The 16,029-nt window shown below is 36.1% G+C and overlaps 1 protein-coding gene across 1 annotated transcript in view; it reads left to right on the plus strand.

The window, feature by feature from the left end:
* Nucleotides 1–14,584, plus strand: part of SEC22A (SEC22 homolog A, vesicle trafficking protein) — a 62,242-nt gene extending 47,658 nt beyond the window's left edge. The window contains exons 6-7 of the mRNA XM_090277542.1: nucleotides 4,854–4,919; nucleotides 13,696–14,584. Coding sequence (XP_090133668.1) covers nucleotides 4,854–4,919; nucleotides 13,696–13,896 — 267 coding nt within the window. The 3' untranslated portion in view covers nucleotides 13,897–14,584. The remainder of the gene's footprint in view (nucleotides 1–4,853; nucleotides 4,920–13,695) is intronic.
* The last annotated feature ends 1,445 nt before the right edge of the window (nucleotides 14,585–16,029 follow it).

Below are 16,029 nucleotides of genomic sequence, written 5' to 3' on the forward strand. Positions count from 1 at the left end.
AGATGATTACTAAACTAGATCTGTAGGTCAAATTCTTTCCTGAAGCAGATTTAAATATTTTCTAAATATAATTATTTGGATGGTCCACTAGCAACTCCAAAATAGTATGTCTACAATGAACTCAATTTTTTCTGCTCTCAAATCTAACACTTTTCCTCCTATATTCCCAACTTAGTGAATGGTATCATTCAAATGTAGCCTAAACAAGAAACCTGGGAGTCATCCTAAAATCTTCCCTCTTTGAAGTTGCATGTACTCCCTTTGCCTGGAGTTCTCTTCCTACATTGTCTACCTTGTCCACCAATTCATCCTTCAGGACCTACGTTAAGCTTTACTTCTTCTGACAAACCTTCCCCAAACCCTTTCTTCTCCGGACAGAATTAGATTGGTCTCCACTAGGCTCCCTTAGTACCCTGTACACATATCTATATCATCAGTTATCACTTTGGGTGGGAAATATTGGTTTATGTATCTGCCTTCTTGATTAGAGAGTGAATTTCTTGAGTTGGTATGAAATTGTTTCTATTCTAGGTCTAGGAACAGAGTACTAGCCCATTAGGACTTAGTGAATATTTATTGACTGGAAGAATATGTTTATAGACAATCTTCTCTTTATCAAGGAGAAATAAATACTTTTCAAATCTTAATTCAATTAAAACATGCACTTGTTGAATTCCTACTATCTGCACAGTTTCATGCAAGTAGTAAGATTTATTTTTTGCCTTGAAGAAAGGTTAAGGTCTTGTTGAGAAGATAAGGCCAGTACACTAGAGGCTTAAACAATGCAGAAAGGTAATCTAATTATCCAATGAATGATGTAGACAGTAATCTCAGGGAGAGATGAAGTTAGTGGATGTTTTTTGAGTACTTTCTGTGTGCAATTACTGTTCTGTGTGTTTTCAAATATTATTTAATCTCTACAACGTTTAATTTTCAAAAAATGAAATTAAAGTTAAATAGTTCAAGATCATACAGCTACTAAGATTTGAACCCAGATCTGACTGACTCCAGAAACATGCTCTTAAGTGTTCTAAGGGCAATTAAGAGAGTTATAAAGTGATATTGTCAACTTCCAGTGAAGATGGAGGCATAGGTAGACACACTTCACCTCCTTCCACAACCGTAAGAAGGATCACATCTACCCCAAAACAAAAAAAACCCAGAACTATTAGAAAATCGAACTTCATGGAAGTCCAACAAAGATATAAAGAAACAATACTCATCCAGACAGATATGAGGGGCAGAGCTGGAGTGGAGCGGTCTCAGTGTGGTGGCTGTGGTGGTGGTGGTGGTGGCAGTAAGGCAGTGGCTATGGCTGATCATCATGAAAAGCAGTCACACATTATAAAAGCTGGGAGGGACACCTGGGAAGTGATCCCAGTCCCAGACCAGACAGCATAGCCCAGGGTTCCAGCACTGGAAAAATAAAGCCTCATTGCTTCTGGCTGTGAAAACCAGTGGGGGCTGGGCATTGAAAAAAACTTCTGGTCTCCCATGATAGTCTAGAGCAGCGGTTCTCAACCTGTGGGTCGCAACCCCTTTGGGGGTTGAATGACCCTTTCACAGGGGTCGCCTAAGACCATCGGAAAACACATATATAATTACATATTGTTTTTGTGATTAATCACTATGCTTTAATTATGTTCAATTTGTAACAATGAAAATACATCCTGCATATCAGATATTTACATTACAATTCATAACAGTAGCAAAATTATAGTTATGAAGTAGCAACAAAAATAATTTTATGGTTGGGGGTCACCACAACATGAGGAACTGTATTAAAGGGTTGCGGCATTAGGAAGGTTGAGAACCACTAGTCTAGAGGACCCTCGGTCCTAGAACATCTGCAAACTCTCTCAGGGAACCATCACCAGGGCAGCAGCTACAGAGGCACCAGTCCTGTAAGGGAAACAGATGAAATGACGGGAAAAAGGGACAAGTGCTGAGCAAGCTGCATTGTTCCCTTTCTGACCCCTTCCCCACATACAGCACCACAACGTGGTGAAACAGGTGGCCCCTGCAGTGATGAATACCTGGCTTTGCCCCTTACAATGTAACAGGTACGAGAGCTCTACCTAAGACCAGAGGCAAACACAGGAGGCTGTCAAGAAAGACAGAAGTTTGGCCGGAAAGAGGAAGCAGATCAAGGCTCAAGTGGGAGAACTAAATGACAAGGAAGTAGCTAACCTAACAGATGCAGAGTTCAAAACACTGGTGATAATGATGCTCACAGACTTGACAAACATGATTGAGTACAGCAAACACATAAGGGAAGAAGTAAAGGCTGCCAGGGTTCAAATCAATAATTTGGAACATAAAGCAATAAATAGTACAGAATGAAGAAACAGGAATTGAAAAAAACGAGGAGAGTCTTAGGAACCTCTGGGACAGCTTTAAATGTGCCAACATCTAATCATACGAGTCCCAGAAGGAGAAGAGGAAGAGCAAAAAATTGAAAACTTAGTTGAAAAAGTAATGAAGGAAAAATGCCCTAATTTGGCCAAGGAAATAGACATACAAGTCCAGGAAGCACAGAGAATCCCAAACAAGCTAGACCCAAAGAGGACCACACCAAGACACATCATAATTAAAATGCCAAAGGTTAAAGATAAAGAGAATCATAAAGGCAGCAAGAGAAAAGCAGAGTTACATACAAAGGAGATCCCATAAGACTGTCACCTGATTTCTCAAAAGAAACTTTGCAGGCTAGAAGGGACTGGCAAGAAGTATTCAAAGTGATCAAAAACAAGGACCTACAACTAAGATTACTCTATCCAGCAAAACTATCATTTAGAATGGAAGGAAGATAAAGTGCTTCCCAGACGAGGTAAAGCTAAAGGAGTTCATCATCACCAACCCATTATTATATGAAATGTTAAAGGGACACATTTAAGAAAAAAGATCAAAACTATGAACACTAAAATGAGAACAAACTCATAACTATCCACAAATGAATCTAAAAAAACAAAGCAAAACAAAAACAAAGTAAGCAAACAACTAGAACAAGAACAGAACCATAGATACAGAGGTCATTTAGAGGGTTGTCATTGGGAAGGGGGAAGGGAGGGAATGGGGGAAAAGGCGCAGGGATCAAGAAGCATAATTGGTAGGAACAAAATAGACAGGGGGAGGTTAAGAATAATATAGGAAAAGGAGAAGCCAGAGAACGTATATGCATGACCCATGGACATGAACTAAGCGGGGTGGGGTAGGGGGGTTGCTAGAGTGAAGGGAGGTACTGGGCAGAGGAGGGCAAAGGGGAAAAAATTGGGAAAAACATAATGGTATAATCAGTAAAATATACTTAAAAAAGTGATATTGTCAGTTTAAGGGAAAAATAATAACCAGCTTTAGGACAATAATTAAATTATGGTATATTCCCATAATGAAAGGTTATATAATCACTACAAATCATGTAGTTGATGAATATCTTGAGAAAGTGTTTATATGTTTATGATATAATGTGAAGTATTAAAAAGCAATATATAAAAGTTTAATTCTTGTTTTTTTAAATATGTATATATTTTTGTATAGAAAATATCAGAAGGAAATACATAAAATGGTTAGCAATAATTCTTCCAGAGTTGTGATATTATGACTTTATGAATTTATTCTTTGTAACAATCTCTTTTCCAAATTCTTTACAATGAACATAAATTTTTATAATTAGAAGAAAGATCATTTAAAAGATACAGGATTAATAAAATAATCAAACAGACCTTACAGGGTGGGCAAAAGTAGGTTTACACATGAAAAATAATACAATAATAACACAAGAATAAACTTTCATGTACTCACAACTATAAACCTACTTTTGCCCCATCCTATATTTAAAATCTTAGAATCATTAAAGTAGAGGTTTTGTGGTGACCTTCCCTGCCTCTGGGGTAGAATTGCCCCTAAGCATCCCAGACAGATTAATTATTTCTATTTTAAGATCATCTCACTAGGATAAGCCACTCTCCCTCTGCCTGGGGAGTCTGTTTTGTTGCCCAGTAGCAAGTGAAAACGGGATTTTCTCTTTATATTATCTCATGAAGACCTGGTCATGAGGGACACTCTCATGTCTTGTGGAAATGTTCATTGTATGAAAGATAATTTTTCTGAAATAAGGGGCAGATTTATGCTCCTGCCTAGGCTTTGTGTTCTACTTCATGAAAACATTGAAAGAAGTAATAACTGTAGATATTTAAGAGGAATCAGAAAGGAATAGAAAAACCTGGGCATTTACATATTTCTGTTGGTTTTCTTTTAGAAGGAATATTCTGTGGGCAATCTATCTTTCCTCTGGGTGGCTGTTTTTCTGGCCCAGCAAGTGTGACTGATTTTTCTCATTGGGATTTAGCACACTCTAGTGGGCAGTAGCTTTTTGTGACTCCCTTCTTTTTTGCTTTCTTTTAAATCTTGTCAAATTACTGTATTTGACAATTCAGTGATATGCTTACTAAACAGTAAAATGTGTCAATATTTATTTGAGTTAACTAATGACCCTAGTGAGCAAGACTGCCTTTGGGTCGCTGGGGCGTTGTACATTTTTATATGGTTTCTTCAGTAGGGAGGAGTGCCTTTTATATGGAAACTTCTTCCTATGGTTTCATCTTCTCTTAGGTAGAACGAAATGGACTGGCAGGCCGAGACATGGAGAAACTGGTGGTTTTCCTCCTCCTCACACTTCTTGGATCTTACGATATTTTATGTTTCCCTTTTAGGAATCTTGAGAATTTTTATATACCTCTTTGTGAAAATTTTGGTCATTTGTGCATAAACGTCTTCATAACCTATCCCAATGGATTGTTTTTGAAAATGGGCTTCCGCCAGAAGAAAAGTAATTTTTTATTTTGTTTTTTCAGAGCGATGGTGAGGATTTTAATTACATCATTGCATTTTTCCTTGGAACAGCAGCCTGCGTTTACCAGGTAAGTAAGTTCTCTCCTATTTTTAAGTAACACTTTTCAATTATTGTATGTTTCCAGTATCAATTCTGATAATTGCTTGTGAACTTTTAAATAAATAAAAATAATGTCTTATGGTTTTTTGGTTTTTCTTTTTTTTGCTTCCCTTTTAATTTGAATCTGTTAGCTTTGTGACCTACCTCTCCATTAAAAAAAAAAGATTTTATTTATTTATTTTTAGAGAGAGGGGAAGGGAGGGAGAAAGAAGGAGAGAGAAACATTAATGTGTGAGAGATACATCAATTGATTGGTTGCCTCTCACACACCCCCAACTGGGGACCTGGCCTGCAACCCAGGTATGTACCCTGACCAGGAATGGAACCAGCGACCCAATGATTCACAGGCTGTCACTCAACCCACTGAGCCATACCAGCCAGGGCCTGCCTCTCTTTTTTGTGTGGACATATATCCCAGTGAACTTAATGTTAACCTTGTCCTATTCTGGGTGCTGGGCTTCAGTGGTCCATGCCATTTGCCTATGGCAGTAAAAATTACTTCTGGTTTGTGTGACTAATTAGTTATTCAGCATCCAGACTCTGCTTATGCTTCAGGCTGAGGATTTTGTACTTTTGGGTAAGTCTTTGAATAGGGCATACCAAAGGTTGGATTTTAGGATAGTTAATTTAGCAGTGATGAATAGGATGAATTGTCAGAGTGGAGAGATTGGAAGCAAGGAGGTGATTCCATTACTTCAGGCAGAAGGTAATGAGAGGTAATGGCAGTTAGGGGTGTGTGTGGGGAAAGGACACTGAGAAGGAAGACTGCTAGGACTAGACAGAATAGATATAAGGTGCAAGGAGGGAGGAGGTTTTGTACCTGGGTGATAGGGACAGGGGTACTCATATTTCCGAGAAGAGATGGTTTTGTAGGGAGCAATGGGATAACCATACCAATTACCCAAACCAAAAAATGTCTTCGCTGAAACATAGTAGCGCAAGCAAGGCCTTTTGTTTGAACTTTATAAGTAACACCTTCCTCTGGTTTGCATACAAAAAAAGTTAGAAAGATTCAGGACTGCAAATATAAGGCTACCTAAAATTCAGTAGAAGTCTCTAGTGAAATATTTTGGATATAAGCATTTGACTTTTCTATAGAGATGTGTTAAAAATTTTAGTTCCAGTGACCTCATTTTTATAACCCCCTAATTTTTCTTAATCATTTATCTTCAGAAAATAGTTTTCTATTAAATTTAACATTTAATTATAATGAATGACATTTCATGCAGGAATGTGAAAACTTGTATGTGTTAATGTCACAATGCTTTAATTTTATGAAGTATTCTTGTGTAGATTTTCTAAATTTTTATCTCTACAATCCTGCCACACAAGGAATGTTATCTCATTTTTGAAAATGAGAAACCTGAGGCAGCTTCAGTATTATCTAGAGATCACATAGCCAGTAAGTGGTGGAGTCAGGACTTAACTCTGAGCCTTTAGATTTTAAATATTGCATTCATTCCACTTGGCTGTCTCTAAGCAAAATTTCTACATTTGTATAATTTTTATAATATTACAACTTAATGATTCTAAAATGATGTGAGGTAAATATCCACTTTAAAATAATTTCATAAGTAATTATTTTTATAAAATATGCTTTTGATCATTTGCCTTAATAAAGTAATTTTAAATGCTAATAAAAATAGTAAAATGTATTGAGCTCTACTTTACCTATACTAAGCCCTTTGCATTCCTGAATCATTAAATTCTCACAAAGCCCCACATTAATCTTATTATCCTCATCATTTTTTACTGAGGCCTACACAGTTCTTAGAGCCGGTCAGTGAATTGAGCCCAGGTCTGTGCGGCTCCAGCGCCAGTGCTGTTGCCTGTGGGCAGGCGCAGCTCTGTCCCGTTTCCCAGAACAGCTGAAAGTAGCTCTAAGAGTTGCCTCCAGGAGGAGCAGTGCCACTCAGTGCTCTTGTACTTGAGAGAAGTAAACAAATTCATGCTTTAAAAACAAATGCAAAAAAACAGTTTTCTTCACAACAGGCATGAAACTGGATGCTTTCCAAATATGCTGGTTTTTCCATAGTAAAACTTAAGTGGTTATGTGTTACCATATAACATTCTGTGTTTCCAATTATCAGGGTACTTTTAATCTCCTTTAGATCCACCCTCAAAGGCCACTCCCACATGATGTGTTGCCTTTTTTTTCTAGGCTGTAGGTACTTACGGATTACAGAACTCAGACAGGCAGGAGTGAACTTACTATATATCATTTCAAATAGGAAACCAAACTGGAGACTGTTCCTTTTTCCTCATTGTTTTATTTTGAAAACTTGCATATTTACGGAAAAGTAGTATACCTAGACTCACCAATTATTAACATTTTGCAACACTTGGTCTTCATGTGTGTGCATATACTGTGTATTTTTAACTGTTTATGAAGTGCGTTGCCAACAAATATGCCTTTGTAAAGTTGTTTTGTTATTAAACTTTTTATCACAACTAGGTTGTTGATGTTGATGCAGTCAAATATTGAACATTCCTATCACAAGAACCCCTTGTGTTGACCTTTTATAGTCACATCCACTTCCCTCTGCCCCTTTATCTCTGGCAACCACTAATGTGTTCTCCATTTCTATAATCTTCATTTTAAGTAAATGGAACCATATAATAGAGAACCTTTTCTTACTCAGCGTAATTCTCTGGAGATTTATCCAGGTTGGTGCATATATTCATGGTTTGTTCCTGTTCATTGCCAATAGAATTTCATGGTATGCATGTATCACAATTATTCATTCATCCTTTGAAGGACATCTCAATTCTTTCCAATTTTTGGCTATTATAAATAAAGCTGCTAGAAACATTCTTTTTTTTCTTTATTAAATTTATTGGGGTGACATTGGTTAATAGGATCATATAGGTTTCAGGTGTACATTTCTATAATACAAGATCTATATGCCCACCACCCAAAGTCAAACCATCTTTTGTCTGCTATCAACATTCATGTACATATATCTTTTGTGGGAACATATGTCTTCATTTCTCTGAGATAAATACAGCAATTGGTGGTCATATGGTGGTTGTATGCTTAATTTTATTAAGAGACAGACAAACTTTTCCAGGGTTACATGCCATTTCCTAATTCCCACCAGCATATTTAAGTGACCCAATTTCTCCATATCCTCTCCAGCATTTGGTGTTTTTACTCGTGTTTATTTTAGCCGTTCTGATAGCAGTATTGTTATACCTCATTGTGGTTTTAATTTCCACATAATCTAATGGCTAATGATGTTGAACATCGTTTTGTGTGCTTATTTTGTCATCTGTATATCCTCTTGGGTGAAATGTCTGTTCATGTCGTTTGCCTGTTTTCTAATTGGATTGTTTGTTTTTACTATCAAGTTTGAGAATTCTTTATATATTCTAGACTTTAGTCATTTGCCAGATATGTAGTTCTCCTAGACCAGTGGTTCTCAACCTTCCTAATGCCGCGACCCTTTAATACAGTTCCTCGTGTTGTGGTGACCCCCAACCATAAAATTATTTTTGTTGCTACTTCATAACTATAATTTTGCTACTGTTATGAATCGTAATGTAAATATCTGATATGCAGGATGTATTTTCATTGTTACAAATTGAACATAATTAAAGCATAGTGATTAATCACAAAAACAATATGTAATTATATATGTGTTTTCCAATGGTCTTAGGCGACCCCTGTGAAAGGGTCATTCAACCCCCAAAGGGGTTGCGACTCACAGGTTGAGAACCGCTGTCCTAGACTGTAGCTTATCTTTTCATCCTCTTAACTGGGTCTTTTGCAGAGCAAAAGTTTTAAATTGTGATAGAATCCATTATATCAATTTTTCTTCATGTGGATGTTGTTATTGTCAATTCTAAGAACTCTGCCTGTCCCCAGATCCTGAAGATTTTCTCCTCTGTATATTTTTCTAAAAGTGTTATAGTTTTATGTTTTACATTTAAGTTCATGATCCATTTTGAATTAAGTTTTGTGTGAGATGTGCGCTTTGGGTGAGATTGAGTTTTGCTTTGTTTTATTTGTGTTTTTCACCTGTGGATAGATGGCCAATTGCTCTAGCACCATTTGTTGAAAATGCTGTTTTTTTCTCTACCGAATTGCTTTTGCATGTTTGTGTCAAACATTAGTTGAGCATATTTTGGGGTTCTGTATTCTGTTCCATATATCTATCTGTCTGTCTCTATGCAGGTACCATTTAGTGTGATTATTATTGCTATATACTATGTATTAAATTCCATTTTCTTAATAGTTATAAAGCTGCTCAAATTACGTGTTTCACAGTGGGTGAATTATGGTGGTATGTATGTGTTTTATGAGGTAGTAGTCCATTTCATCTGTTACCACATTTGTGTGCAGAGTTGGTGGTGTGTTCCCTTACTGTTCTTTTGATGTCTGTAGGATCTGTAGTGATATTCTGTTTCTTTCCTCATATTGGTAATTTGTATCTTCTCTTTTTGTCAGTCTTACATGATAATTTTATTAATCTGTTCAAAGAATTTCTTCATTTTATAGTTTTTATCCTATTTGAATTTTATTGATTTCTGCTTTCTTTCTCATACTTGCTTTGGGTTTATTTGGCTTTTCTTTTTCTAGGTCTTGAATGGGATCTTAGATGATTGGAGAATTTTCTGTTTTATAATATATACATTTAGTATTATAAATTTCCCTCTTAGCACTTTATAACCTGTGTCCCATAAATTTTGATATGTTGCATTTTCATTTTCATTTAATTCAATTAATTTTTTCAAAGATTTTATTTATTTATTTTTACACTTGATCTTAGCCAAAAGGCTGAGAAGCGATATATATATTTATTTTTAGAGAGTAGGGAAGGGAGGGAGGAAGTGAGGGAGAGAAACATTGGTATTCGAGAGAAACATTGATTGGTTGCCTCTCACACGACCCCAACTGGGAGTCTGGCCCGCAACCCAGGCATGAACCCTCACTGGCAATTGAACCGGAGACCTTTTGGTTTTCTGATTGTTGCTGAACCTGCCTAGCCACACCAGTCAGGGCTCAATTTATTTATAAAACTTTTTTTCATTTGGATCTTTCTTTGACCTATGGATTATTTAGAATTGGGTTGTTTACTTTCCAAATGTTTGGAGATTTTCCAATTTTCTTTCCATTATTGATTTCTAGTCTGATTCCATTGTGGTTGGAAAAACACACTCTGATTTCAGTTCTTTTAAATTTGTTGAGGTTTGTTCTGTGGTCCAGAATATGGTCTATTTTGGTATGTATTCCATGGGCACTTGAACAGAACATATATTCTACTGTAGTTGAGTGAATGTTATGTGAATATTGATTAGATCCTGTTGGTTGATGGTGGTTTTTTTTCTTTGTATCCTTGCTGATTTTCTCTCCAGTTGTTCTATCAATTGTTGAGAGAGGAGTATTGAGGCTTTCAGCTATAACTGTGGACTTGTGTATTTCTCATTTCAGGTCTGTCAGCTTCTGTTTCCTGTATTTTGCAGTTTTGTTGTTTGGTTCATACACATTTAGGATTGCTGTGCCTTCTTGATGGATTGATTCATTTATTATTATAAAATATCCTTCTTTGTTCCTGGTTATTTGCTTTTCTTAGAAATATTTTTATATTTACCTGATATTAATATAGCCCTCTTGCTTTATTTTTATTAATGTTTGCATGGTATATGCTTTTCCATCCTTTTTCTTTCAACTTGCCTATACATTTGAAGTGAGTCTCTGCTAAACAGCATAGAGTCAATTTATGTTTTTTTTAATTTATTTTTTTATTTCATGGACTGCTTTCCATGTTCCGATATTGTCTTTTTTTAAAATATTTTTATTATTTTATTTATTTGTTTTTAGAGAGAGGGGAAAGGAGAAAGAGAGGAAGAGAAACATCATTGTGTGGTTGCCTCTCACGTGTCCCCAAACTGGGGACCTGACGTGCAACCTAGGCATGTGCTCTGACTGGGAATCGAACCAGCGACACTTGGTTCGCAGGCCGATGCTCTATCCACTGAACCACAGCAGCCAGGGCTTGATTTATGTTTTTTAATCCATTCTACCAATCTCCATCTTCTATTTGCTGTATTTAAGCCATTATAGTTAATGTAATTACGATGTTAGGGCTTAAATCTTCCATCTTACTTTTTGTTTTCTGTTTTTATATTTTATTCCTCCCATCTTCCTGTGGATTACTTGAACTTTTTTTTTTTTTTTTAGAACTTCATTTTGACTTATCTATACTGTTTGAAGTGTACCTCTCTGTACAGCTTTTTAAATGGTTGCTTGGGTATTGTATTATACATAGTCATCACAGTTTTCTGGTCTTATCATTTTACCTGTTCAAGTCAAACATAGAAACTGTACCTCCTTTTATGTCCCTTTACCATCCTCTATAATTCTCTTAACTATTTCTTCTGCATATATTGAGAGCCACACCAAACAGTACAATGTTATTATTTTTACTTCAACCATCAAACATAAGTTAGAAAACTCAAGAAGAACAGGAGAATCTTTTATATTTACTTATATCTTTGTTTACTGTGTTTTCTTTTTCTTTCCCAATGTTCTAAGGTTTCTTTTTTTATTGTTTCATTTCTGTTTAGAGAACTTCCTTTAGCCATTCTTTTAGAGTACATATGTAGGCAAGAAATTCTCTTAGTCTTCTTTCACCTGAGAATATCTTTATTTCCCCTCCCACAAGATACTAATTGCAAAGAGAAAGATAGTAACTTCACAGTGGAGAAACCTGTCAGATACTACCTTACAAAAAGATCATAGTTAACATCACCAAGAGTAAGACATATTACATATCACTATAGTGGTATTCTTTTTTTTTTTTTTTTTTTTTAATCCTCGCCTGAGGACATTTTTTTCATTGCTTTTTAGAAAGTGGAAGGGAGAGAGAGAGAAACATCGATGTGAGAGAGAAGCATTGATTGGTTGCCTCTTGTATGCGCCTGGACTGGGGATCATATGTGCCTGGCCAGGGACCAAATGAACCTGCAACATAGGCATGTGCCCTGACCAGGAATCGAACTTGCAACCTTTCGGTTTCGGACCACACTCCAACAAGCTGAGCCACACTGGCCAGAGCTAGTGGTATTCTTGCCAGAATTGAATTTCACTTTAATCTTGAGAAAATACCAAACTGAAATTAAGGGATATTCTTCAAAACACCTGATCCATACTATTCAAGAATGTTAAGGTCATGAACAACAAAGACTGAAGACCTATTACAGATTTAAGGAGACATGGCAACTAAATGCAATACAGAATTTTGGATTGGATACTGAACCAGAAAAAGGGCCTTAGTGGGACTACTGGAAAATTTAAATAAAGTCTGTAGATCAGTTAATAGTATTGTATTGATGTTCATATCCTGGTTTGATGATTATACTGTGGTTATGTAAGAGGATGACAGTAGGGGAACAGGGTGAAAGGTATACAGGAACTCCAGTATTTTTGCAAATTTTCTCTAAGTTTAAAATTATTTCAAAAGAAAAAGTTACTTTTTTTCAACTATTTTTATACACCCTACATTACTAAGGTAAAGCAAGTGCTTCCAATTTACTTTGCTTGAATAGCAGTCTTCTTTTTAAGTAAGCTGAGTCCTAATTTCTATAAGAATTAAATACATTAAACAGAACATTTCCACACTCTTTATGCATTGTCACAATATCCTTCCCATACTGAAGCCTTAATACAATTTCACAGAGAGACCTCTGCTTCTTTCTTAAGACTTTTGTTATCACTTACAATTCCTGTATTTACCAGATTGTGAATTTTAACTGTCTTCTAGAAAACAGTTTATTCATTCAACAAAATTTTAATGATCATTTATGTGCCAGGCAGTTCTGGGCGCTGGAGATAAATGAGTGAGCAAGACAGTAAAAAAATCTTTCCTGTCATGAAATTTAGATTCTATTGGAAGAATATAGATATCAAACAGAATAAGTATATATTTTAAAGTATGTTTATAGTATGGGAGGAAAAACAAAACAGAAGAAGGTGAATGCCAGGATTTGGGATAGGATAGGGGGAATGCTTTCTTTATTATGTCTTCTAATATGGCACTCATTGCATTTTCTGTCCCCTTTTAAAATTTTTTATCTTTTTCAAGAAATAACTATTTGATATTATATGTATAAAATATTTATAATCTCCCTTCTAGAATGTAAGCTCCATATGCACAAGAGATTTTTTTGTTTACCTAAAGCTAAAGAACAATGCCTGACTTATAGCAGGCCCTCCATAAATATCCCTTGAATGATTTCTTCCTCAAATGTTCATTCATATCCTCCTCGCGTAATTCCTTGCACTGAATGGGAGAATTATTAAATATTTGTTGATTTCATTAATGTTCAGATTCAGGTAATATACGAGTCCATTTTGCTAAATGGCTTATTTGAGCTTTTTGTACCTTTCTGGGGTGAAAATGAAAGATGGATACCCCCTATAAGGTCCCGAGAATGCTTCTTAGTTGCCTGTCACCATGAGGAATTTGTTCAGCCTGTTTTCAAGGGAGTCATCCAATTATTCCTTCATTTAAAATATGATACAAAATGCTTTTTCTTTTGAAAAATGAAAAACATAAAAGGAAAAAATCTATTTCACTTTCATAGCCGAATGTCTTGATATTACATTATTTTATCTGTAGATGAAAAATTACCTTATTGCATTCTCATATTTTACTTCCTGGCCTGTTACAGTTTTATAGTTGAAGCATCGATTTCTTTTCCTGTAACCCTAATCATCTTTCATTTTATATTTTGAACAGTGCTATTTACTTGTCTACTACACTGGCTGGCGGAATGTCAAATCTTTTTTGACTTTTGGCTTAATCTGTCTATGCAACATGTATCTCTATGAACTTCGCAACCTCTGGCAGCTTTTCTTTCATGTGACTGTGGGAGCGTTTGTTACACTACAGATCTGGCTCAGGCAAGCCCAGGGTAAGGCTCCTGATTATGATGTTTGACACCATTCTGCAGATGTTATTGCCTTGGCTTCCAGGAGAAAAAGAAGGGAGGACATCTTAACTGCCACTATGATGAAGAAACTGTTCACCACAAACAAGAAGCTCTGCTGTCTTTCTCTCCAACTGTACTTTTTACTTTAAGTCAGCATGGCATGCCTGTGAGCATGTGGTACCTGTTGGGAAAGCTCCTCTCAGAAGAACGTTGGCAAAAAAAAAAAAAAAGAAGAAGAACGCTGGCACTGAGCTTATTCTGAGGAGGAGGAGAAAACTTCTCTGCAGAACTCTTAACAGTGGAAGAATGTGCAGACGCCATTGGGACCCTGGCCAACAGTCCTGAATCCTTGCTGAAGAGTTCAGTCAAAATATATATCAGTCTTTTGAGGACCAAGCAGGAACTCTACAACCTGGGTTTGCCTTTGTGAGGCATTAGTATAGACCAAATAAAAAGATGCCACAGTAAATTGGAAACTTTATGTTTCAAACAAATGACTTGCTAAATATAAGATTATTTGCACATTTATGGTACCATGAGTCCAGGATGGTGTGGAATGGGTTCTTTTGTATTTTATATTTTTGTTTGAATTTTAACTCTGGAAATCACCTGATGTAGGAGAGGCTGTGGAGAACTCATCTCTGGAACATCACAAGTATTGAAAATACAGTGACATATGTTTCCTTTCTAGGCTAAGCTGGTAGTTTTTTTGAAATCTCTTTAGAAATATGATTTGTTAAGACCAGTCATTGTCACTAAAATTTCAGTCATTTGAGTATTACATATACTATTATTTACTTAATTTTTTTTAACTTAAAATACTTTAAACAGAAACTGTTCACTACTCCAAATGGAAAACCACGATCAGTTTCCCATAAATAAAAGGTAACTACAAAATAAATAAAATTAAAACAAAAACATGCTAACTAAATTCTAGCTAGATGCTAATGCCTGCCAAGGCTCTGAACCTGAGAGGCCTGCTGTTTCTTTGTTGCCATGAGATGTTACCCAGCACCACAGTGGGGCTCTCTCTGTGAAATTATCAGGAGGATAAAAGAAGATTGTCAAGGGAATGACATTCTCACTGTGATTCAGTATTACTTAGTTCAGTGCGTGGGCCGCCTAAAGTCATCTTATGAGGCCTCAGGGGTAGGGGTCCTGCGCTGTGGAAACACTGAGCAATCAGAAAGTGGCTTTTCTCCCAGCAACTCATTATTTTATGTTTTGGGGGAGGTAAGCACCTAGTGTCTTAGAGAACTTATTTGTTTTTGATACCATTATAAAAATTATTGAAGGAGTTATGAGTCAGTAATATAGGAAGCACAGTTTGATTCTATTACCAAAATTTGCAACTTCCCTGGTTTTGGAAGTCATATTCATGAATCATTTTCTTTTCTTTTTTTTTTTAAGATTTTAATTATTCATTTTTAGAGAGAAGGTAAGAGAGGGAGAGAAACATCAATGTGTGATTGCCTCTCACATGCCACCAACTGGGGACCTGGCCCACAACTCAGGCATGTGCCCTGACTAGGAGTCGAACCAGCCACCCTTTGGTTTGCAGGCTGGTGCTCAATCCACTGAGCCACACCAGCCAGGGCTCTTGTCTTTTAAGGAAAAGTTTACAAACAAGGAATTTATAAGGTACTAAAACTTCATATTCAGAGAAACAGTGGACCCATTACATGTAATTCATGTTATTGGGCATGGATATTAAGTAGAAGAAATAGTCTAGAGGGGTAAAGTCATAGAGCTGCCCAAATCATTAGAGCTATGTAGGTATGTCTACAACTGCTTAACTAGAACATTTTTATTCCTCTCTCTTTTTAGGAGAACGTGGCAAAAGGAAAAATGAGATAATGATATCTGCTATTTATTTAAAATAAGAAACTCCAATTCACTCTCATTTTCTACATCTTACAATATGGCACAGAAATTATGTGTGTTTGAGAGATACCCCAAGGTACCACATGATCCTAAATCATCAAAATAAAATGGATTTGTATTTGGCATTTTATACTGACTGAGCCAGGAAAGTGAAGTGGTTCAATTTTTTTATTGTTATTTTATTACAGTTGTCCCAGTTTTTACCCTTTTGCCCTCCTCCAACTATCTAAGCCCTGCTATCCTAGCACCACTCTCAC

Source organism: Furipterus horrens, unplaced genomic scaffold (assembly GCF_987537825.1).
Source record: "Furipterus horrens unplaced genomic scaffold, mFurHor1.1.pri manual_scaffold_1, whole genome shotgun sequence".
Taxonomy (NCBI): domain Eukaryota; kingdom Metazoa; phylum Chordata; class Mammalia; order Chiroptera; family Furipteridae; genus Furipterus; species Furipterus horrens.